Source organism: Lepisma saccharinum, chromosome 2, assembly GCF_977018435.1.
Source record: "Lepisma saccharinum chromosome 2, izLepSacc3.1, whole genome shotgun sequence".
NCBI lineage: Eukaryota > Metazoa > Arthropoda > Insecta > Zygentoma > Lepismatidae > Lepisma > Lepisma saccharinum.
Window position 1 is genome coordinate 199,172,746 of NC_139230.1, and position 27,253 is coordinate 199,199,998.

The following is a 27,253-nucleotide window of genomic DNA, read 5'->3' on the forward strand; positions in this document are numbered from 1 at the left end:
TTTGTGACTTTTCATAATTCTTTGTCCGTTTTCAGATGGTATATATAAATCTACAAAATATAAGTTATTTCTGTGAAATTTCATGTTATATCCCTAGAACAATGGGAGGGGAATTTGACCCCTATAGTTTCATTTATAGGAGCTGCAATATCAGCATCATGTTGCATTGCTGTATCATCCTGTTTTGAGCATGTTCCCACATGTCACAGTTTACATGCACATCCTCACGTAGGTAGTGTTCTTGGACTGGGAAGGATGTCTCCGAATATGAAATGTTGCATATGTAAGTGTTCAATTGTTGATGATTATAATTTGTATTCAAATTATATTAAAAACCACCTAAACACTTTCACTATAATACCTAAAACATAAAAATAAAATAAAGTTCCTATTACAAATTAATTTGAAAATTTCAAATGTACTTCTTATGAGGTTGCCTTTTCGCTATTCTAAGGTTAACAGATCTTGTGCCGTTCTCGTGTTAAAGACAAAAGTGGCTATTCATTTCCAAAATTTTGTCATGTGATTTCCCTGATGGATGCAAGTACACATGAGTTTCTTCATCTGGATTTGAACTCAGATCTCTAGATTCTAAGCACACAGAATACACAAGCCAGTTAAGAAAGGTTTACAACATTACAAATAATAAAAACTCATACTACAAAAGAACGTTCTTTACTAGGAATGAACTTTGCTAACATATACACCATCAGCAACTGACTTAGCTTTTAGACAAAATTTTCCATAAATGTAAAACTAAACCCCCCAAAAAAGTATCTAGTGAGGCAATTGCTGTACCCAGGTGAAGTACACGTACTTCACAGAGGCAGACTAGGAATTGAAGACATTGAATTTGACATACAGCACACTTAAGTGTAACAGCACATGTGATAAGAAAAGTTAATTGCTGCTGTCAACTTTCTCAAGTTGATTGCAGGAAATATTTTAAAATGAAATAAACAGAAAATTATGGAAACAAAATATCACCCTACAGCAACACATCCTTTGCCAAAAAAAAAGAAAGAATAATTTCACTTTTCTGTTATCGACAGTAGTGGAGAAATTACCATATTTTTTATCTATTACATGTTTACACTAGCATTTTTTTTTCAAACACACATGAAATATAAAACCCTATTACTATTCAAAGTGTCACTGTGATCTCATGCAACACATTTCAAATTCACAAACCGAATGCTGTGCAAAAAATGAAGCCCACAGAAAATTAATTACAAATGGAGGAATACATAATCAAGATGTTTACACAACTCTATCAACAGAAAATAACATTTGAATAAGATGAAAGAAAGCAAGGTAATGGAAAACTTTTAAAATACACAGATTTACATCTACAATAATTAACTGATAACAAGTATTAAAACACACACATATGGGTTAAATAAAAAAATAAGTATATGATTTGATTGTTCCTTAAACTTTTAACACATATGTATGTCTCACTGTCCAATATCCTAGCCATCGTCATCTTGCCATTTCTTCCTCACAAGTAATTAGAAAACACAATATAAACACGGATTGAAAAAGAAATATCAACATTTGAATGATACCATCGATGTCCCTTTCTGCACAATACTTGTTCATCAATCCTCACTTCAGCAGAAAAAGATATTAGTTTTATATGGAGCAAATTGTTTAACAGGACCACTGGAGTTTTTCTTAATGTACAATAGTGTGTATAAAACCAGTAGCAACATTGGGTCCCGAAGTTCACAAATCACACATCTCAATCATCTGCCCCTTCTCCAGCTCCTGCTTCCCTGTTACCCCCAGCTGCACCTTCTTCACCTGCAAGAAAAGAAGTTGAGTAAAAAATTTGGCACAAGAAAATGGTATCAATAGTAGTACAGCAGGGTGGCTACTTTAGGACCATGATACAATTCAAGTATAATTCCTTGTTTTGAAGGCAAACTTTCCCAAAATCCATGGGTACAAGCAGATGTTTACTTTATTTCAACCTTATGCCTTACCACCTATCACCACTCGCACACAAATATATTAACAATATAACGAGTTTGGGAAATTCCAATGTATCCAAAAAATTAATTCAATTAAACAGTTATACATTTAAAATATTTAACATTTGCCATTTCAGATACTCTTGACTCAAAATACATCTACAAACACAAGCCACAAATGTTACGGGATACACTGATCTATGAAAAATTGTTAATTGTATAAGAATTTCAAACTAAAATTTAAGTAATCAACTGCAAGACATCTTATCTTGCAAAAATCTTCCATCTGTTACATGGACTGTTCTGCAAGGACACTAACAAAGTAAATGGATGGAGAATTTTTTTTTTATTTTCTACACAGCTTGCTTTTCCTTTCTTGATAGGCTGATCTCGGGGTCTAATTTTATGGTGGCTGGCTAATGACAAAAGTTCAAAAATAATTATTGAATTTCCAGAATAAATTTTCAAAGTTTCAATGCAAAATATTTTAGGGTGTAAACATTAAAAGAAACTTTACTGTCTTCAGACCTATCCCAGAAATGTTTAAAGTCTGATAGTAGTGATATCCCAGCCATGAAAACTAAATTTCGTTAACACACTTTAGGTGCATTTAGTCTTTAGTTTTTGATGGAAATGTGAAATAACACCCTATAATGTACATTTTCCATGTCTTTGAAGGGTGCACAGTGAATTTCCCAGCCCCATTTTGTCACAAATCGAATGGCAAAATGAAATCTCATACATGAAAACCAATCAGGTTGGATCAGTTGCCATGGTGATGGGGAATTCTTGTGGTATACTGCATTGCTAAATTTTTGTCTTGGAGCAACAATTCAGGGTCGAAAGCACCATTAATCATAACGGATTAATTAGCATGGCTTGAGAATTAAACTGTGTGCTTTTGCTGATCAGGTCGAAAACTCTTGGAATCATTTGTCAAGTTCTCGATGTTCTTGGAAGACTGCTGTCAACAGAATTTCTTTTAGTTTGGTTTTTGCTCTGAAATCAAATCATAAAACAGGACATAGCATGGGATTATATGAATGTGTGTTATCATATTTCCGCTGCAAAAGAGAGCCTCTCACATGATGCTTTTTTGTATTCATATTTTTCTTCTCGTGTCACTTTTCTGACAGTATTGCCTAATTTGACACCTACCATCTGGGAACATTGTTCTATCAAGAAGAAAAACAAAATACTACAGAAAGAATGATTAACAGCAGCATTGAAAGAAAAGATGAAGGAAGAACTGAGGGACTCTCTTGTAAATTTTCGATGCTTTTTACAGTATGAAGGACTAAACTGATTCATTAATTTGGTTTATTTACTTCACTTTTCTGTCACTGTTGTCTAATTGCAAAGATGAGGATGAGTGATAATATAATGAAATTGATGAAGGGACACTAACAAAGAATACACATGCTCAAGCTGGGACCCCTGGTATAATTTCGTCATAGAGGTAGGTAAGCTGCTTTCTTTTTGCCAACAATACTTTTCCACAGCTGACCTCATGACAGAGTGGTACAGCACTCTACAATAGCAGGGGTTCCAGGTTTCAATCCCAGCCTGATTAGCTAAAAGTGGCAGAAAGGCGAAGTAAAATAAACCAAATCAATTATGTATACATAGAGTATTTCCACTCATATTTGGAGGTAATCAATGAAAGCTATCAGTACCCTGCATCTCTTGCTAGAATGTGACAATATTCATGTAAATATGCCTATGAACATTGACATATTCTAGCAAGAGTTACAAGGCACATAATAATTTTCATTGATTACTTCCAAACAATGTTTTCTAAATTACAACCTTCTTACAGGTAATAATTCAATTAAAAAAAACACATTAACATGAAAATCCTAACACACACAAAGTAACTCTGACCTGAAATTTCCCCACATTTTAAAGTTCTTTATCCTGTCCCCTGAAAGTTGTACAACTGAAATTCTGCTGAATTTACACTGGTCTTTTAAGTTACAAAGCCTCTTCCATTTAAAATTTTTAAATCATTTATTTTACTTATCAAGGAAGAAATATCACTGAATTTTACATGGTGACTGCCACCATGAGGTACTGTGGATTACAACCAACAGACCTTGTGCATGTGTGACATGAGAAAAATGTGAAAAAGTGCTCTATAGATGAACATAGCACAAACAAATGCAAACCAGAAAATAAGCAGGTTGATACTAAACTAAAAGCATTAGTGATACAAAAAACAATCAAGAACATAGTAGTATACAAATCAATCATTTTATATGTTCAGACAATCTTTCCTGGTTTCAGAAGCATAAGACACATTCCAAGTTCCTGTGTGTAGCATTTTCCAAAACCATTTCACATGTGTTTCTTTCTCATCCATGAATCTGTCTGCCCCTTCTTTGTTAAGAATTTGCAGGGCAGAATGACAAAATACCACATTTTCGGAACATGTAATGCTCAACCGCCAATTTAAAAAATGAAAATATGCAAAATGTTTTAACTTTTAGGAAATTTTGAACATTGGACCCCAAATTTAAGCATATTGTGAATAAGTTCCTTAGCTTTCATTATTACATGTAAAAGTAAAATATATCACCAAAAAGTAGTGGTTGAAGAGTAATACCACATTTATAAATTTTATTCCATCACGTTAGAAGGGAAAAAGTTGAAATTATCAAATTGCATTTGTTAATAAGTGACAATTAATATATTGTTTTCTGATTCGAGTATGTCATACCCTCATATGGACACACATGAACAAAATGACAGAACTGAAATATTGTGTGCATTTTTGAAGAAATGTGGTAATTGCTGCCATGTGGAAATGGTATGACAGGTATACAACTTGGCTTTGTGGAATATACAAGCTACATACTCATACTCTAAAGGTTAATGGTGATTAGATGTAATGGATCAAGGGACAATAAAGGTTCGCAAAATAATCTAACAAGTTTATTTTTAGTGGTTTTTATTTTATTTTATCTTTTATCAGGAAAAAAAAACCAGTTTACCTAGGAGGAAATAAGGACACACAGGACACTTCATTCCTTAGAAGTGTAGAGTGACTAGCCATGTGAGGTTGTGTTATTGTATCTTAGTGTAGTTTGAAAATGTTCTGGAAAACCAGAACTAAACATGGCAGATAAAAGATAAAATAAAATAAAAACCACTAAAAATAACAGTGTTAGATTATTTTGCATATATGGATATGGAATACCAACAAAACAAGAATACCATTCCTGGGGTGTACTACATGGAAGAGAGATTGACTTTTGGGTAGGAATAATACCTAACTACAGCAAGGTAGTAAAACCCATTATTTAAGCACTTATCAATGGTGCTTACCTACAAATAAAAATCAATTTCCCTTTTATTCTTTGCACAGTTGCAAGTCTGCAGTTTAGGACTTCGAAAAAAGTTGACTTCATAAATTCACAATTTTTTTTCTTCATATTTACCACATAATCATAGACATGCACCAGAAACACAGTTGGTGGCAAACCATAAAACCTTATCATATTAATCAAAATATGTCAAATTATGTGACTGAAACTTCTATCAAAGATATATATTTTTATTATATAAATAAATAAATATAAGGTAAATGTTAATTACTTACACCAATGTGAGTCTCCTTCATCAACATATGCTAAGTTTCGAATAAGAATGTGAAGCTTCTGTAGATTTGTGAATTTTGGATGGAAAAAAGTACACCCAAACTTGCACTGTTAATTCATTTCTGGATCCCCTTGTAACAATGTCAAATTAAAAAAAAAAAATGAATGAGGCATTACAACAAAAAGACCAGTGTGAACAATTGTATGATTTTCATGTTATTAACATTAAAAGTTACATGTTCTGTAACTTCTAAGTTACATTGTATTGATACGTACCTTCTCGCATTGAACCTGTGCCTCAATATTTAGTCATCCCGATAAAATCTCACGAAACCATTCTCATCTGGGATTGATTCTATATCACTAGTATGCACCGAACTATAAGATGAATGAAGTGAATGTAGAGATGAACTATGAGAAGTGATTTCTTCACTTCCACTGTCTCGGTCTCCTGCTTTGCGAGCTTCTTTGTCTTTGGAGTTTTCCTTGCCTTCGGCGACTTCTCCACCTGCGGTGACTTTTTCATCTATGGCGACTTCCCCACATGGGGCAACTTTTCCATCTGTGGTGACTTCTCCACTTCCGGCAACTTTTCCATTTGTGGTGACTTCTCCACTTCCGGCAACTTTTCCATTTGTGGTGACTTCTTCACCTGTAGCGACTTTTCCATCTGCAGAGACTTCACCTGTGGTGACTTCACCACCTTCAACCACTTCATCACCTTCAATGACTATAATCACTTCACCTTCTTCACCTAATACCAACAATATTTATTCAAAAAATGTGCATAAAGATAGACATTTTAAATTTGAATAATGTGCAGTGCACAGCATAGAAGTAGTATGTAATGTTTTAGCCATCCACACATGCACTATCAAGAAACATGAAACATTTAGAGAGAAGGAAGGATTAGAGAAGTGTATTTCAAATACGGAACAAATTACATTAGATGTACTGCAATTGGTTCTAACTGGAGTTAAGCCATTCTAGAAGTATCCGTTTGATTTAATCATCAATCCCAGCCAACACTGCTTGAAATTAAGCAAAATGACCAATATCACTACATAATACATTTTGACGCTGTGACAAAAGTTGCTATTATGTAGCTAAGTTGGCTCTAATTTTTATGATATGGGAGGCAGGGGGTGGGGGTGGTTGGACTGTCCTCACCTGAAATCTTCATGGGATGGATAACATTGAGTCTCATAAATTGGTAAGTAAATAAATCACTCTTTAATTAGTTATGGAAACTTGAGTTTCTTTTACAGACAGTCTACAGCTCAATGGATAGCTGGGGGGGGGGGGGGGGAGATTTTTCCTCCCCTCCCCCCCGCATCCATATATACATTCCATGTGCATACATTGTATGTAGTCCGAATCTATGGTTCATTCCGCGTATAACGGTACTTGATTCATCTATCTAGGGCAATTAGCCTCCAATATACAGGAGTTTCAAGGTAACTCTGCAATACGAGGCTTGAGTCAGTGGCGCACAGACATGTCGTTTGGGAGGGGAGGAGCACAAGTTGTGTTCTATTGCTCATATGATAACAGTGCAATTATTTTCTTGTTCCAGACATGCCAGCGAATATCCTGTACTTTGTTGTCCACGAGCGGAGAAGGGAAATTTTGAAATTTTCCAGTTCCTCCCCTCCCTCCACATCCATATATACACTAAACATGCATAAATTGTATGTAGTCCGAATCTATGGTCCATTCCATGTATAACAGTACTTGATTCGTCTGTCTAGGGAAATAAGCCTTCAATATGCAGGTGTTTCAACGTAACTGCGCATTTTGCTAAATGGCTGTGGTGTACAGACATATAGTTTTGGGGGGTACAAATAGTGTTGTATTGTTCATATCATAATAGCGCAATTATTTTCTTGTTCCAGACATGCCAGCGATCTTTCCATGTGTATTTTGACAATGTCCTGTACTTTGTTGTCCAGGGGCATTTTTTTCTGAGTGGAATTTTCCGGTCCCCAACCCCCCGCATCCATATATACACTCAATGTGCATAATTCTATGGTTCATTTAGAATAAAACGATATATCATTTGTCTGTCTACGGCAATTAGCATCCGATCTAGTCATTTTTATAAAACTCTGCATTTTGCTGAAAATCAGCTCAGGTGGCAAGGGGGTTACACGCGAAAGAGGCTCGGGTGGCTAAAGGTTAATGTAGGTTCGAAACGATACTGGCTCATCTCACGTTCCAACACAAAAATAATCCACACCCCCACACACACAGAAAGAGACAGCTGAAGGAAGGAAGAAGAGTCAGAAGGGCTAATACAAAAATAATACAGAGAGAGAGAGAGAGAGAGAGAGAGAGCTGAAGGAAGGAAGGAAGAACAGTCAGAATGGCTAATACAAAAATAAGACAGATAGCTGAAGGAAGGAAGGAAGGTCAGAAGGACTAATACAAAAATGAGAAGGAAATCTGAAACACCAGACACTACATGGTTCTGGATGTGACAGTAGGCTGTATCTTCAACCAGAGTTAATTTTTTTCTCTCTCTTGCTGAAGATGCAGCCTCTTTCTGCCAAATAATCAAAATCTTCAAGTGTGTTGAGTGTTTCTTATTTCCTTACAGTTTAATTCTCCTTGACAGAGTATGATGGCCTTTGAAACCATTTTTTAAAATATATTTTTATTCATTTAGCATTCATTATTGGGAGGTACAATGTACTACTCTATGTGATCAGAAGTATCTGGACACCAACCCGAAAATGAAGTACAAGTTTGGGCCACCCTCCACATCGGGGAACACTGGCCATCAATACAGTGTTGGCCCACCCTTAGCCTCGATAACAGACTTCACTCTCGCAGGCATACTTTTAATCAGGTGGCGGAAGGTTTCCTGAGGAATGGCAGCCCATTCCTCACAGAGCACCAAAATGAGAAGAGGTATCGATGTGGTCTAGCATGAAGTCTGTGTTCTGAAACATCTCAGATGTTCCATGGGATTCAAATCAGGACTCTGCGCAAGCCAGTCCATTAGTGGGACGTTATCATCAAACAACTCCCTACAACCCCTGCAGTATGGACGGGTGCTCGGTTGTGTTGAAAGACACAATGGTCATCCCCAAACTGGTCTTCGATGGTAGGCAGCATGAAAGTGGTTAAAATGTCAATATAAGCTTGTGCCGTGACATTGCCATGTAAAGCAACAAGGGGGCAAAGCCGCTCCAGGAGAAACATGACACATTGTAAAACCAACTACACCCGAATTTCACTGTCGGCACTATACAGGCTGGTGGATGTAATTTACCACACCCACACCCTACCATCGGATCGCCACATTGTGTACCATGATTCAACACTCCACACAACAGCTTTCGACTGTTCTATGGTCCAGTTTTGATGCTCCTTGCACCACACGAGTGGTGGCATTTGCCTGTGTGATGTTTGGGTTATGGGCAGCTGCTCGGCCACGGAAACCCAAGTTGCCGTACCTTGCACCAAACAGTCATGGTGCTTGGAGCTATCCTGATGCAGTTCGGAATTCCTGTCTGATTGTGGTGATGGATGATTGATGATTACGATGTACACCCGATCCTCTTCAGCACACTGTGGTCTCTGGAGGTCAACATGGGAGATCGGCCTGCACCCTTTTGGGTTGTACACATCCCATTACATTTCCACTTCACTATAACATTGGGAACAGTGGACCTAGAAATGTTTAGGAGGGTGGAAATCTTGCACACAGACTTCTTACAAAAGTGGTACCCAACCATGTTGAAAGTCCGAGTTCCTCAGACCATCCCATACTGCTGTCCCGCACTGTACTGTGTCATCCTCTATGATAGACACACGTTTCGTGGTGTGTCTGGATACTTTTGATCACAAAGTTCACCTCCACTAAAAGGCCTGTCATTCAGGGAGGAGGATTTCATCTCTACAATAATTAATTCTTGAGCAATGGTTTTTTGGCAAATTTGAAAACAGAGTGCTTGAAAAGACCCATTTGGAGATGCCATACATGTGTGCGAGGCTCCATCTGCTAAAGATTAAATAATGCAGGGGGAGGGTGGCACAGGTAGAGTATTTTCAACCTGCATGTTTTCATCCTTCCCCCATACACATGCTGCTGGACATTGTTGAAAAAAAAAAAAAAAAAAAAAAAAAAAAAAAAAAAAAAAACGCTGCTTTAACTAAGACAGGAGAGGAGGGACAAGATGTGGCAAATACGGGGAATCAAGGTAGGTTCATCATACTCTGGCAACAGAAATGATTAGGGCTAAGCCGATGCAGATGTATCTGTACTGGTTGATACCAGTGGTATCTACATCTGAAAGTATTGGTTGGAATTTACTAACAGATACCAGCCAATACTTTTCCAGCATTTTGGTCTCTCATGCAACCTGCAAAAATGGGGAGTCTAATTATCCTGAAAACTATATAAAATTCAAAGTTTAATTTTATTTGGCACCAGTTTGTGCCAAAAACTGGATATTGAGATTACATGATATGTATTTCAATATTCTGATGTAATTCTTGTAAAATTTAAAGCAAAACCCTTGGTGAAATGATTCATATAATTGAAGTGGAATACTTATGCACAATATTAATCAATATTTAAAACAACTTTTAATAATTACAATTTTCAAGCATAGGTAAAAGTGGGATTCAGTGATACTATCGTTCGAAGTGGATATCGGCTCAGCCCTAGTAATAATGATAATGGAAACATGGATTTTAATGTAATTTTCTCCTAAAATATTTTTTGTTGAATTGCAGTGAATTTCTAATTAACATTGTTGCAGCATGAACCAGAAACAGATGTTACACTTGGGAAAACATTACACCAGAACTTAGATTTTACAGAAAACATTTGTTAAGTTGAATGTAGGATAAAATGAAGTACTCTTTATTCCACATCATTCATGTTTCCCCAAACAATAGTTAATGTTTTATATATAAGAATAATGATGATTTGCACCTGCGTACAGGGACATCGAGAAAGTCAACAGTCATTGCCAGTATAATCGTCTTGGTAATAAATATGGTACCTATTTTTTTCAAGGGAGGAAAATAAAACCTGGAAAGTCGTGAATCAAGTCTTTCTGCCTGCTGACACAACACATTAACTAATCTGTCCCTTGAATAAAAGGAAAAGCCACAAGATTGTCTCATCTCTTGTTCAATCTAGATTACACAGGAGTCATTTTCTGTTAAAAATTTACTTTTTAAAAGTTAGAACAGTTAAAGAAATGCATCAATGATATTGAAAACTAGTGCACATCACGGTAAGAGGAGTTGTATTCTTGGGCTGGAGGTGACAAGAGATTTTATGATTACTGGGTCTGACATGGAGGTGCTACCTACACCTACTTGCTTGTAAGATCACCATATCAGAAGTCTAGTTACCCACGTAACTGCTCTAATTAGGGATTTCAAATACAGAGTGGTCCAAAAAAGACTTTACAACTTTGTAAGTGTATGAATGAAATCCCATAAGTAAAAAATTGAATCTTGGTATGTCAGATCAGGTGAACAAGGTGGCCATGCACTTGGCACCAACTTGGATATTAGATATTGAGGAAATCCCTGACTTCGGTGAGGTAGTGAGGTGTTGCATCATCTTGTTGGAACTGGATGCAGCTTTCAAACAAAAAAAAAAGAAAACACTGAGCTTGCTTTTCACCTGTGAAAGCAGCCACTTTTAATGGAACTGCCATGGAACTTGCAGAATTTGGTATTATTTCACAACGCTAGTCAAACTTTATATATTTCCTCACAAAATGACACCACAACCAGTTCTGTAACATTTCCAAATAATTTTTTATACACTTACAAAGGTGTAAAGTGTTTCTTGGACCACCCTACATAAAACCAGCAAATGAATGAATATTACTACAATTTATGGAAGAAGAGGGAGGGAGGAAGTAAATGGGCTGCTGGTTGTCACTTTTTACTATCTATCTTTTTTGAAAAGTTAAACTGATTCACCTTCTTCATTAAGGATCATTCTTGAGCAATGTTAGATGCAGAAAAACATAATTTGGAAAACATTAAATGCAGGAGAATCTTATTTTTTACCTTAACTATATGGGAGATTTACTGGGACTGACCAAAAAAAATGTTAGATCAGAAATTCACTGAAGTTCAACAAACCTTAAACCATGCATTTGACCTTGATCTACTATCTAAAGTAGGGATGGGACCGATTAATCGGTACTCTATCGGTATCGGCCGATATAGGCATATCGGTAAAATTACCGATTATTTTACAGATCCGATATATCGATAAATATCTTATAATTTAGTGCAAAATTCTGCCATTTTCTTGTAATTTTTATGGATAATCTTGATGCCCTACTTTTTAAAAAAGTAATTGTCTAAATATTCAACTTCTTTTGCACTGCAGTCACCTCGAAACACACATTTATTAAGGAGATCAATGAACATTTCAGGTTCTTCAAGGACCATTTCTAATTTTATATCGGATCGGTAGAATATCGGTTATCGGTATCGGTAAATTTTATATCGGTACTTTATCGGTATCGGCCAAAATTCCATATCGACCCATCCCTAATCTAAAGTCAGGAACAGTGAACTAACAAGTATTTGTAAGTGTTGCATGTAACATGAACTGAAGTATCAGTGAAAAATTAAGTTCTACTTTAGCACTACCATCACCATATCAATTACGAAGTGAAAAAAGGTGAGTATTTTGGTGTTGTTTTGTCCTAATGTAGCATTGAGGCATGCAACTACTTTCAGCATTGAAAATCAAATAAATACATGCAGTTGTGGTAGCTGAACATTTCTGGTGTTCATGATGTAGCTCACTGTACATACTGTTGGTATGCCAAGATAGAACAGACTATTTTCAAGTTTTCTTTGCAGAATCTGTTAATTGCATTCTGTGTTAATTTCAAAAGTCAGCTGCCTTCTTTGTGTTCAGATAATGAAAGCATCATGAAGTCTCTTGCAATTTGGTATTTTGGTGTTGTTGAAACTGTAAAAAAACATCAAGGTCCCTAATAATCAATCAGGAACACTGATTTTTACCTTGACGTTTTGATAGATTGCCCACATACCTTCATCACCTTCTTCTGCAATATCGTCTCCATCACCTTCTTCTTCACTTTCTTCAACCATAACATCTTCATCGTCATCACCTTCACCTTCTTCTCCTTCACCTTCCACATCTTCCTCATCTTCCTCTTCTTCCACAACCACAACGGCATCATCTGCATCATCTTCACTGAAAAAAAAAAATATGTTATAAAATACAAGTAAATTATGAACCATTATCAGAGCCACATATTTATGGTGAAAAAATATCAATATTTTTGGTCAAAAAATGGGCACATTTCAGGATGAAAAGCAGTATATAAAATGGCAATTTTTGTTAAAGTAGTGAATCTAAAACTAAAAACTACTAAACTTGTTACACAAAATAAACATTTACCTTCTAATAGCATATTTATGAAGTTACCAGAGTATTAAATTTATTCCTGTGCAATGGAGTCCATTTTTTGCTTCTCAAATATTTACAGCAGAATTAATCAATTTTATAATATTTACACAACTCACAAGATAATTCAGACTTCAGAAAGTATTCCATTGCTAAATAAACTCTAAATTTTTTGTTTAAAAGTTAATTTTGCATCTTGCAGTTCATTTCGCATCATTTCATGACAAAACAGATAGAAAAATGAACCTCACACCCTTCAAAAACACAAAAATTGTTATTTCACATTTCGGTTTCCATCAAAAACAAAATATGCATGCCTCTCATTATCACAAACATTCAGACAAATAAATTATGCACTGCATTACACGAGATCCTTTGTAAGGATGCAAGACTCGTTCTACTAGAGTAAAGATACCGTACAATAGCTAAAAATTAGAAAGAAGCTGGGACAGCACTAAATACACTGGAAACAATTTCACATTAAACTGAAAAGACTTAAAACTGTAGGAAAATATAAAATCAGGGTTCCATTCTATCTTTATGGATCTATTGGAAATTTTGCAAAATTCTTACACCAAAATTATGCAGCAAAATACAGGAAAAACTCAATATGATATTGGAAAATATGAAGCACCCTTTGATTCAAACTTCTTAACATTCTCCAGTAAATAAGATAGGATTTTTAATGAATGATATTCAACAAACAACTTCCCCACAATGCATTGCATGAAATGTACTCACATTTCCAGCAAACAAATCAGATCCTGTGTTGAAAATATGCCAGGTAAACATTGTGCAAATGATTTTTGCCGAAGTGATGCAAAGCATGATTATCATGATCATATGAGGAACATGTATGTATAAAATATGGCTTTAACTATGGGTGCGTTTCGAAAGTCTAAACGAAACTAATGAAAGTAACTGGCCTCGTGAACCTGGTGAAACCAGTTATTTCTCAGACTTATGGCATGCTCTAGATGAAATCTCAGGTGCAGCTTTTTGTTTATAGAAATTTTCCGCATGGCGTCCAGTGGAAGGCATGTCCTTCTGGCAGAAATAAACTCTGCTGCGAACAATGTTACTCATTTTAATCACATTGTAAGAAAAGTTAAGGCACACTAATCTTGCACATGTTGCTTCATATCGCTCTGTTAAAATTATAATACATTTTCCGAACTAGTGCAGTTTGAAGCCATCATGCACGCGCGTTGTCTGCAAGCAGCAGATGATTCTCACCGAACAAACCAGACTCCTCGCCCATGCATTTGGTGAATATCATTCTTTCACGAGATGCACAGAATGTGACTTTTGGGACAGGCAGTTACCATAACTCGTTTTGGGCTGGTTTTTCAATGTCCAGTTATCCTTCCTGTTAACTATCTGCCAGTTGGAGATAATCGCGACTCTTAACCAGCACCGGGTTTTTCAATGTGAAAGTAACTGGCAGTTAGCAAATCGTAACTTTGTACTCCAAAATTATATGTAGGTATTGCTGAAGTGTGGAAAAATAGCGGATCGATCTGTGCACCATCTATTAGTATAGTTTCAAACCACATCGATTGGCACACAGCCTGGCGTTTAAATATAGAACTACATGTGTGCCTCGTTCGAAAGCACGTTATTGAATAGGAAGCGATTGGAACAATGGCTGCGTATCCATTCTGTATGCTTACGAAATAAATTAACAAAAGCAAACACTACAGATTTGGCTTTCTTCTAATAAAGGTCAATTCAATTCCATGTTGGAGAAATGCTGATATCAGGTGCAAGCGCAGATACTTTCTTGTAGAAGAACTCTGAAATAATACGTGTTTAACTATGGACAAACTAGTACTCACTTTATCTGCGAAACTGTTTTTTCTTCTTTGCTCTATTAATTTCAGTGGCCACTACCACCATCCTCATTGGAACTCTCTGTACTGTTGCTTGGCATGTGTCTTTGTAGTTCTCCGGGCACCGCTAGGTGCACTGTTGTTAACTGTACGTCTGCTGCTATTTCCTGGTGTTAACTGTTCTAGTAGGGGACTCCAGGCGTGGTGTGCCTGTCCGCTATCGATGTTCATCTCATGCGGGAAGTGCATTATGGCATGTATTTCCTTGATTTTGGTGTCTGAGTGTGTTTGACTTAAACCTTTTGAATTTTATGGCTATCGTATTTGATGTGTTTGGCAAGGCCAGTAGTGGGTTGCGCATTTTTTGCATCCATTAGGTGCTGTTGGATTCTTTCACTGACAGATCTGTCAATCAAATCAAACAAATTACTGATCCTTAAGAGCATCTGCCAGCAAAAGCACCTAATCTTGTGTGCTCTGCCCAGAAATTGCAACAAATCATTGTCCCAGATTATCTCCACACATTTGCTAGCACCAACCTGTGCTAGGTAATGAAGGTAAACCAACAACGGTGCCAGAGGATGAATTTCGGAAATTTTCTCGCTGTACAGTTCGCACCCACGTTTAAACCATAGACCCAGTCCAGATTAGCTTTTCTGTGCATGAAGTGGAATTAAAAATTAACTCAAACTATCAAAGAAATAGCCACACTTATGTATGCAGAAATAAGGCTTTGGCGCTAATCAAAGGGGGACATCCTGGTTTGGTGACCATCCCCAGAGGGTGGTGCCCTGGTCAGTTAGCCCTTAGGCCACCCCTGTGTAAGTTCACAAATAAAAAGTTTATTCACTACTGCTACTGCACCCTTCCGAAGTCACAAATATGGTGCCTTTACAACTCACAATCTGTCCCAGATATAGCAGTAGTGAATAAACTTTTTCTCTATGTTCCATCGTGGACTTTCACGGGGGCGGCTTAAGAGCACCACCCTCTGGGGAGGGTCACCAAACCAGGATGTCCCCCTTTCATTAGTGCCAAAACCTTATTTCTGAATACATAAGCATGGCTTTTTCTTTGTTAGTTTGAATTAATTTTTAATTCCACTTCATGCACAGAAAAGCTAATAGGGACTGGGTCTGTAGTTTAAGTGGGTGCCAACTGTACAGCGAGAAAATTTTCTGGGAAAGTACTAGGAAGGATTACGTAAAAGTGCCTGTAAATAATTGTGAATAGTGATTGAGCCATGTTCTCAGTCCTCCACATATGTTTTTGTGGAGGGAGGGAAAACAAAGACACCTTAATCACACTTTTAGAATGTGTAAAAACTATTGTTTTGGCAATAGTGCACTTGTTCTCCAAGCTTAAGGCAGGACTTCAAGGTCGCATGGTGAATGAATGCAACGCAAGGGGGAGGGGAGGGGAGGGAGAGGTTGCCTGGCATACAGAACAGGCTTCTGGCAAATTTTGTCATCGGCAGAGTTTGGAAAACATATAAAGCGATAAACATAAGATCGAGATAAATCCTAATGCTCAACATGGTTTCTTGCAGGGAATTGGCTGAATGGATTTCTCGTGATTTTACAATAATTATTTAGAACAGATCATTGCAATACAGCAAACTTTGGTGCATATGTAGTACTCCTTTTCTTTCTTTGTGTACTTAATTTTATCATTTTAATTATCTTAATACGTTTTCCCCCTTCTGTCCCACATAAAACTTACAACTGAGATTTCACTGTATCTAAATACACACGCAAATTCCTTTAATCTTACCATTTTAAAAACCTGCTCCCTGTGCACTGGCTGACACCCTCGCAAAGGGAATGACAAGCTCTGGCTGGCAGAGAACAAAGCACATGCCATCTCTAGCACTCTTTTCTGAAACCACTCACAGACGACAGATAACAGAGTGGCAGGAGCAAGTGCAGAGCTGTCAGAATTATTCCATGTGTAACTTGGACCATAGTTTTTTGGGGTAAAAAATTTTGGAAAAATATGTGCCTTATACGTGTATAAATACGTTATTATGCTCTTACCTGCCATCTTCTCCTTCCACGCCATTTTCAACTTCTATGTCTGGCACCAAGTAATACTGCAAAGGATTGGGCCACATATCATCCTTGATGACCTGAAATCAGGAGAATATCAATTAAGACATGAAAGGAAACAAAGAATAAAGAATTAAACTGCATTAGGAAACTGGTGTTTTACACAAGTCAAATTTCTAAAAATAAAAGATTTGCATCTTTTTTCCTCATGTTGATTCATTTCTTTGCCACTTTGGGCTAATGACAACGATTTTTTAAAATTTTTTTTAAATTATTTTTATTTTTAAGAAATACCCAAACAGGTGATGAAAACTGGCACCTTCGTTGGTGAGATGATGAGACAACCACCAAAGGAGCAGGAAAATATTTGCTTTAATGTGAACTACAATTTTATATAAATGTTCACAGAAAAAAAATTATAATCTTAATAAAACCTTAAGTGGAGATGACCTCGTTACACCTGAAAGCATCATATGATGACAATATTTACACCAACAGTAGGGATTGGTTTTGTATTTTTAGAAAAAGAATTTGATTCTTGTGAGAAGTGAAATTTTGGTGTACACTCTTCAACAAGCACAATTAGAAGAAAATTTAAATTGTACACAAAAGTTCTGTAAGTGTGGTACAACAATTGAGAAATTTTTAAAACCATTACAAACTTCATCGTAATATAATAGTAATAATTGTATGATGCAACACTATGTTCACTAAGTAGGGGTCAAACATGGGCTAATGAAAGTCCATTGTTGAAATTATGCTTGGAAATGCTAGGTTACAATACTTCTTTTTGTATTGTGGAAATGTACATTACTTTTTATTTATGATAAACTAATCAACAATTTTCAATTAGACTTTACATAATTGTAGGTACATAGCGGCATTACATTTTAGAATTTCTAATCATTTTCGTTTATTATGGGGCCACAGTGTCATGTCTAAGAGGAATTTATTGGGTAAAATGCCAATTTTTTTTCCTTTTAATTCTACTTGTATGGAGGTGGGATTTCAACATTTTACTTCCCGTAAAAGTCCTGTCCTTTATATGCAAAATATGGGGGCAAATCTAAAAGCTGCTGTCACCTCCAGGAATCTAGACATTCTTCCCCTTTGTTTTAAATTTCAATTGGAGTCGCCTCTGGCAGTGATCACCCTGTATACACCCCAGTATGTTTTTTTTTCTCTCAGGGCCTAAAAACTTATATTAGAGCATGCCATATTTAATTCCTAAGAACTCTGGAACTGACTTGTGATCATTGTGGGACCACTGTTAGATCACTGCCTGTGCATATGTGGTAATAAGAACTTTGAGTGAATTCATTATTTGCCAGCATCACACTGGTAAGATAAAATGTTAGTTTATGTCTAATCCCCAAAGATGTGCAAGTCAGACGAAACTGGATACTTTTGGGTTCCGCTGACCCCTTGCAAGTGTGATAATTCACCTGCATAAGCGCAAATAGAGCACAACAGGAACCTTATTACCAAGCATAGGATGTGGCATAAATCCCCCCCCCCCTTTTGTTTGGTTTTGTCCTCCATTCTGCCACTTTCCTCCCTCCTATTGACCTGTGGGTGAGCACTGCGCAGAACAGGGAACCTCCCACTTTTTGACAATTTGACTTAATCCATAACCTTTACAAACGTTTTAGTACTTAGAATGATACTCTACTCCTCCGGGGGACAAAACCCCCTATACTATAGGTATGACACACCACAACACTTGTATTAATACCCACACATAAGCAGACGTACACATACCCAGACTTAGTTAGGATTATAATCAGCAAATGCATTGATATATTGATGCACCTCCGTAGTTAGAATTACTATGGTTGGATTTAGTGAACTAGTTTCAGAGGGGCCATATTTGTACGCATGTCCTTCTATTGTTGTCTACACTATAGAATCTGATGGATTTATGTCAGTTAGCATAATGTCTTAAATGTATTAAACACTAAAAACCCCCAGGGGTCAATGTGATCATCATAATAACCACGCCTTAGAGGCCTATATATATTAATCCCTGTATTACACCTACTTTTTATTCTTTATTTGTTTTGTTGCTTATTAAATCTTAAAATCCAACAGTTTGTTTTATGTTATTCCCATGACTATAAATATCGTAAGTCCACAGTGACTGTTAGTAAGGTAGTAGACTAAAGATTTATTCTAAGATTAAGCACTAAGAATGCCAAGAGCAGTGGTGTCTAAGGAGGAGGCACTCCTATCATCACAGTAGAAAGAGATGTTTGGGACAATCATATTTAATGTATCACCTAACACATACACAGACTCCCCCCTCCCTTTCATTTCTCCATTCAGGAACACCTCTCGCACAGATACATTCTTCCCTCAACATTCTAATTGGGAAGTTACTAACTTTATGCACCAAGATAGGTAAGTCTAGTCCGTAGGCACATAAGATAAAGGTATGCCTCCTACTCTTCCAGTGAACTCCGAATACAGACAAACTAGGTAGAGTCGAGTGACCAGCCGATGATCCCCACCACACCAGGAAATAACTACCCCTGTGTGCATCTGTTTCACCCCAGGATGTGACACTGCCCGTATTTTTTTCAGAAAATATTAGTGTTATTGAGAAACAGAGATATACATTCAATGCAATAGTTTTTCTTGGATCTGCCCAGTTTTAACTCTGCTGCTTCATGGCACAGCACTGCTGTTAGTTTGAAAAGATGGCTGTAGTACTAAACACATCCACATCGTATCAGCAGTGATGTGTTATTAGTTTTCTATGGAGCAAGGAACAAACCAAACGCCCATCGAAATCCATAGGAAAATGCAACTGACATATGGGAACAAGTGTCTTACTTTGAGAAGTGTACGGTGGTGGTGTTGAGAGTTCGAAAATGGCCGAAAAGAGCTTCATGACAATGAGGGGTCCTTGCTCACAATGGAAAACATTGCCCACATCGATGCAATAGTGAAAGCGGATCGGTGTGTGCATCTGAAGGACATTTCCAAGCTTGGCATTTCCTACGGCAGTGTTTACAATATCATTCACAAATCCTTGGGGTATACAATACTCATGTTGCACTGTAATTCAAGTATGGCATACCTTCACATGTATATAAATGAAACGAAAAAGAAATCATTAGTAGTTTTGGAGAATTATGGGATTATTAGCCATGTATACATACATCTCACAGCTGTCATGAGAGGATTGCATGCATCTGGAAATATAGTGTGAACTCAGATTCTATGTTCACAGATTTTACTTTTTCCTTTATTTTAAGTTCTACTGTACTAGTTATCAGTCTTGAAAGATTTACATGCAATAAGATGTGTGTCTTGGCCATCATTTACAAGTAAATATTCCTTCAATGGTTAAGCACTTTCTCACTGAATAAAGTCTCCATAGTATCTTTTGTCTTGCTTTCTAGACTGAAGTCTGCTACTTTTGAAATAACTCTCAGTATGTTGGGTGAACTAGTCTGTGGGCCAAGTAGCCAAAATCAAGTACAGTTGGGAGCTGAGAAGACTGCCAGTGCGGGGTGAGGTTCGGGGGTGAACGGGGAGGTAGTGTGGGGAGGGAAGCTTCGACTTGGTGTTCAATTTTTCAGTGTTGCCAGACATGCAGAAGTCCCTGTAGGAAAGGGTGAGAATCTGATAATGGAATCGGGACTTACAGTGTGAGGTGCAGTATGGCGTTCGCAAAAGTTCGTAACCATTCTTGAACCTCCACGGATGATGTCAGCCACGGGACATTTCAAAGACCAGCAACGGCATAGGAATTCACACTTCTTCCGTGTTTTCCGAAATGAATTTGTTTTAAAAATCGAATGAATGTTCTGGCGTGTGTGTATAAGTAAATGTATATGTATAGAGCAGACTATCTAGTAAACTGGGTCGCTGAAGGTTAACTATCAATAGAATTAACATGCAACGAAAAGAGGGAAAGCCGACTCGGGGGTTGAGCAAAGGTTTATTCAGGTTTTTTTTTTATTTGAGGGGTGTAAGTTTGTGTTTATGTGTGTGAAAAGGTATACTTAGAGCCAAAATGACCATAAATTTGTCCTTTTATGAAAATTGTGTGGGGTGTTAGCATGGACGTCCCCAGGATTCTTTCCAGGGAGGGGCAAGCAAGGTATTTTTTTCCAGGGAGGGGGGAAAGGACACATATTTTCATCTAAAATAGTGATGCCCCCTCAAAAAACACCGTTTCAGTCTGAAATTATCATGTTTCTTCAACGAATTTATAATAATTAACATAAATTACTGTGATTGAAATGAAATTATGTGTGAATTATATAATTTTTATGTACACATTCATTTTCCAGGGGGGGGGGGTCGTGGTCCCCTCTTGCCCCCTCCCTTGCGGACGCCCATGGGTGTTAGGGCGTAGTTGGTGGATATATCAATGGGGCCGAGACATTACAACTTCATGTTCCATAATCCGAAAGTTGCAGAAAATCGATGCTACATACCAAAATGTAAATACAAACGAGGGAGAAAATGTACTACCCTGCATAAGTTAAAATTAATTGATCCATGTCCAGGAAAGAAGCATTAACAAGATGCTAGGAAATACACAAAAAGCACGCACACACCCTTACTTTCTTAGTCACGTTGGAAGCAGATTGCTTTGATTTGTGAAGTTTTATTCCATTATAGTATTGCTTTCACTTGTTACTATGTAATATGTTCCATTCATTTGCAATGCGTTTTCGTACCATGCCTTTTTTATTTATGTCGCTGCCACCCTGAAGGGAAGATGAGCTGGCTGCACACGGCGACAACAGGCAGGTCAGTTTCGCATTCCTCAGCCTTGCAGTCTTCTCAGCTCCGAACTGTACAGTGGACTCCTTTTAACCTTTGGACTCCCGAGCAGGTTTAAGAAAATACCCCCGTTCTTGCTTGGGCTTCTCGGCGGGAATTTTAAATTCTAACTCTATTTGGAGGAAAATTGTTATAACTCTGGTACTATGGGAGCAAAATTTTGTTTTGCAGCTAGAACATCAGCGCATGCAACCCAGTACAATTCAGAATGCCGGACCGAGGAAGGGGAGTTTGGGGTGGCACGACCCCTGAATTTCAATGGAAAACACAAAAATCTGGAGTTTTCCCCCTCTTCTCCTGCTATTTTGGGGAGAAGGCGCAAACTTTAGTATTCTCTTCAAAGAATGGACATTTCTGAAGAGAATGTAACATGTTTCATATTCCTGGCTGCCATACAAGTTGAATAATGAGCCAAAATGTGAAACTCTGTTCGGAAATGTGGCATGGATATGTTGCAGAGGGGGGAGAGGGAGGGGGAGGTTGGTCATCAATGAATTTCACAGGCTTGCTCCAGACCTGTGTCAGAGTTTCCACCCAAACATAAGAGTATTAAGGTCCAAAAAACACATTCATTTTGTAATCAGCATCATGATACCATTTCGGGAGAGTAAAGGTTAATTCAAAATTGGATATCTTGAACATACGTTTATTCTCCTTGAGACCAATCTTAAAAATTCATGTGTAATTTGAATCTTCGAACCTTTTATTTTAGATAATTTTAAGGCAGCTGTACAGATACAGTCGTAGGTAAGAGAAAGTTTGTTTGCTGCCATGCAGCCTTCATCCTCTTCCTAACAATGTGGAATTGCCAAGCCTTTTGTGTTGGTCCTTGAACCCCCTCCCCTACTACAGAGTGACTACAAACAAAATAACCTTTGGCGAAAAGGCTCCATGCACATCCCCCTTCTTCCATTCAACTCTGGCCATAAGGAAGCATGCTCCACTCTGCACCTCCCCTCCAAGTGGTAGTAGGGTGCACAGGAGTTGCGATTTGTGAAATTTTTCTTATCTGCTCTCAACTGTCATTATGTGATCAGCTGGCAGTTGGTAGACAGGCACTGGCCCTCATGGGCTGTTACACCAAGGGTTTTTTTTCCTGACAATATACATGGCACATTTATTTATAGAAAGTGACTGGCAACAGCGATCAGATCACGCCTGTGCAGTAACATGTACTGGTCTATTATACTGAACACAACTCTAACTGGCAGCTGGGAAACAGTGAATCAGCTATCAGTTGAATTCTCTTCGACTGACATCAGGCATTTTCGAGTCACAAGGTACCGAACATTGTTCGCAGGATGAAACAAATGAGCATTGGGTCCACCACATGTTGCCAAACGTACTGCAAAGTGCGTGAGAGTTTCTCAGGCAATGATATTGCCAGCACCAGAAATCAGCGAGGTGTTAATGGTACAACTGCACCCGTGGTCCTACAAGAGGGAGTTTCACACGTAAAAATACAACTGGCAAAAACATTTCACACTTAAATATACAACTGGCAAAAACATAATGTTGCAATGTTGCTTCGGGAGAGCGATGTAACCCCTTTTGCTTTTACTTCGCACCTGAGTTTGTTGACACCCATCGAGCCTCACACCCCCAAAGATGATTGTGGGACAGAAACAGCAGTTAAGGTCAGCTGGCAGTTGGAGTTGCTTTCAGTATAGCAACCCAGCAAGTGCATTTTTGCTAGTCTGCTATTGGCTATCCCTTGAGTTAGAGCATGTTAAAATGTCTGCATGATAACAGTTGAAAAGTATGGTCTGTGATTCGATTTCCTAAAACCAAAAGGTCAAAATGCTGCTGAAATTCACCAAGAATTGCATGAAGTGTATGGTCAGAGTGTAATGAGTGAAGTAGAAGTACGGCAATGGTGTCAGATTCAAACCCACAAAGGGCAAAAAAGTTCAAGCAAACTATCTGCATGAAAAGTCTTGCCAACTATTTTCTGGGACCAACAAGGTGTTCATTTGGTGAATGTCATGGAGCCAGGGAAAACAATCACATCGCAGGCATACTGTGAAACACTATAAAAAGTATGACGTGCTATACAAAACTGACAAACTATGTTTTCTTTAGCTGTTCATATCCATGACATCTCCGACCGCACACTGTTGCCATTACTCTCCAGATGATTCAGAGGTTCTGATGGGAACTTTTGATCACTCCCCATCTAGCCCAGGCCTTGCACCTAGTGACTATCATCTCTTCCTGCACCTCAACAATTTGACGAAACTTTAGCATTGAAGACGGCAGTGTTGGATTGGCTCAACTCCCAGACAGTGAACTTCTATACAGAAGGTGATAAAAGAAAAAAACTTATTCCAGGGTACCCAAAGTACTTGGAATATAATGGTAACTATGTTGAAATATGAAGTGGATATGTAACCACTAATAAAGTGTTGCTACACTTCATCTCTTATTTCATATAATCAATCACCCCACCAACGTTTTTATTATTAAATGCACCTCGTATGCGAATATTACTGCAGGAAAATACTTCACACACATTGTGTGTAATTCCAGTGCGAGCCTCAGCTACTGAACAGGTCACAGGTGGCAGATAGTGAAACCTCCCTCAGATATGAAAGCTGTGAACAAGGAGAAACCCAAATAAGGAGTCCCTTACCAAGGTGGCACGGCTATCAGGCTGTCCAGTGACATGGACACACTCAGCATATACCACAGATACCCATTGACAGCATTGTGTCATGGCAAATAAACACCGCCATAAAAGTGTTTGTCCCCACTGCCTTGTGGGCCTGGAGGGATCCAGAGGGGCTAAGGGAGTCTGAACCCCAACAGAAAAACAAGGGTGTACCTGAGAACCCACAGGTGGCAGGCAGCCGAAAACATAAAAAAATCAAGAAAATAAAGAAGCAAACCGGACTGGAAATTGGAGAAGATGCGGGCTATGGATAGGGACATTGAAATTTGGAACACTGACAGGAAGGACTGAAGAAATTGTAGATCCAATGGAGAGAAGAGGAATCGACATCTTAGGAATGAGCAAAATGAAATTGAAAGGAAGAGGAGAAATGAAATTGAGGAAAGGCTATAAACTGTACTGGGCAGGTACTGAAGAGGGCAGGAAAAGTGAGGTTGGATTTGTAGTCAGAAGTGGAATAAGTGAGGAAGCAGAAAGGGTAAATGACAGAATAATGAAATTTAAAAAGAATGTAAGAGGGAAAGTAATAGAAATAATTCAAGTGTATGCCCTACAAACAGGATGTACAAGGGAGGAGAAAGAAGAACTTTAAGACTACTTGGAAGAACATGTAGGAAAGGAATGGCAAATTGTGATTTTAATGCCCAAGTGGGAAGAGAGAGGAAAAGGTATACGGAAACATTTGGAGCAGATGGATGGGGACAGAGGATTGAGGAGGGAAGGAGGCTACTGGACTTTTGTAAGAGACACGGACTGTTAGTAGGTAATAGCTGGTTTTAGAAGAAATATGACAGCCATGAGATTACAAGATACAGTTGGAATAATGAACAAAAGTCTGTAATAGATTATATATTGGTAAACAATAGGGATGTGCCAAAGCCGATTACAGATGTATGAAAATCGGCCGAAACTGCCTAATCGGCATCGGTATCAACAAAAATCCGATATTTAAACCGGTACAGATTATACTAGAGTTTTTACCTTCTAATAAGTTTTATATTCTAGTTTTGTAAGATTTATTGAAAATTTGATTATGATTCGTCATTATTGTAGAGTTTTTGTAATAAAATTATTGCAAACTCATTCAGAGGATCAACCTAACTATAAATCTGAAATAAAACAGTACATTGCTGAACCAGGATCTGCTGTTGTATTGGAAATTCAAAAATGAATATTCAAACCTGAAGCAAGTGCTGAGAAAATACTTGGGCATACCTGCTGCATCAGTATTCAGTGATTGAGTGTTCAGTGTTGCTGAACAGATTTGAGATAAGAGAAGAAGTAGGTTACTTCCTGAAGTGCTTCCAAAACTCGTGTTTCTAAAGTTGAATCTGGCAGAATAGGAATTCATTTTGCACTGAGTGGCCACAGTGGCTCAGGCGGTAACGCGTCTGACTACCATTCTCAAGGTCCCGGGTTCGATCCCCCGGCCGGTTCAAATCCGGGAACTTTTCTAACGTTGGAAGCGGCCCAGCGCTCAACCAGCATCGAATGACATGGGTACCTGGGGGGTAAAGGTGGTCAGGGGTGTGATGCTGATCACATCACCCTCACTCATGACCAGATCAAGAAAGTGTAGGGCGTTACCCCCACACCCCCTATATGCCTTCATGGTGTGGTGCTAAGCACAGGGGAGCACTTTACCTTTTTTATTTCAAAGAACTGATTGTGTACTAATGTTAAACCTCTTGGGAATCCATGTTCTTCTTAAAGGTTCACATAACATTTTGTAGATGCAAATGTACATTCGCATCTCTTGAGAATATATATGTATATACATATGATATAGAAATATACATAGCAAATTGATTTTTGTCATGCTGAAAATAACATCCCATTTCTGTTTAATAATCTCATGTATCGGAATCTGTTAAATATCAGCATCGGTTCCAAAAATTATCAGTGAGTACATCGGCATTGGTAAATTTTCAGGTTTCCTAGTAAACAAGGAAATAAAGAAGATAATGAACAACATTAAAGTAATACCCAGTGGGAACTTAGTGACCAGAGGCTACTAGTAGGAGATATGAGGAGATGGAAAATAAAAGATAGGAGGGAACAAGTAAGAAGGATGAGTGGAAATTGAAGGATAAGATAAGAGAGAAATATCAAGAAATATTGCATACTAAAGTGCCAAGAGATGAACCCAAAGGAGTAAAAACAGAATGAATAAGATTTAAAACAGAATTAGTAGAGGAGGCCGAACAGGTATGTGGAAGGACAAGCATGAAAAGAAAGAAACCCCATGGTGGAATGAAATAAATTTACAAAATGGTTTAAATTTAAATCACAAAAAGAGTACATGGAAAAGAAGAAAGAGGCAAGAACAGCAGTAAAGGAGGAAAGAACAAAGTGGATGAAAGAATGGGCCAAAGTGCTAGAAGTAGATGTAGATGGGAACAATACAGTCTCCCACAGACTGTGATGTAGCCTACGTGTAGTAATCATATTTTTGCAAGCTCAAAATTTGGCACAGTCACTAGCAATCATGTGAGGTGTGCAGACCAGATGTCGTGAGTGATAGTATGGTCAGACGATGGTGCAGCCAATTCACGGAAGACAAATCGAATGTGCACAACCTCATACCTACAGCTGAGTACATGCGGGCCCTTTGCATCACTTCAGGTGAGAGATCTTGGACCACTCCCTGTACAGCCCTGGCCTTGCATGTACCGACTTTCATCTCTTTGTTCAGCTGAAGTGGTTTCTGGCAGGACAAGGATTTGACAGCTACATCGCAATAGAGCTAGTTCCAGTCTTTGCAGTCAGACACATATGCCATGGGCATACAAAATTTAATGCCATGCTACAGCAAATGCCAGAACAATGGTGTTGATTATACCAAAAATTAGGTTAGGACTCACTGTTACTAATGCAATAAATTACTACTGA

At 37.9% G+C, this 27,253-nt stretch overlaps 1 protein-coding gene across 1 annotated transcript in view; it reads right to left on the reverse strand.

The window, feature by feature from the left end:
- Positions 1 to 659: 659 nt before the first annotated feature.
- Positions 660 to 27,253, reverse strand: part of LOC145984253 (protein SET-like) — a 63,654-nt gene continuing 37,060 nt past the window's right edge. The window contains exons 5-7 of the mRNA XM_083117856.1: positions 16,876 to 16,967; positions 12,628 to 12,794; positions 660 to 1,806 (exon numbers count right to left, since the gene is read on the reverse strand). Of these exons, the coding sequence (XP_082973982.1) occupies positions 1,745 to 1,806; positions 12,628 to 12,794; positions 16,876 to 16,967 (321 nt within the window). The 3' untranslated portion in view covers positions 660 to 1,744. The remainder of the gene's footprint in view (positions 1,807 to 12,627; positions 12,795 to 16,875; positions 16,968 to 27,253) is intronic.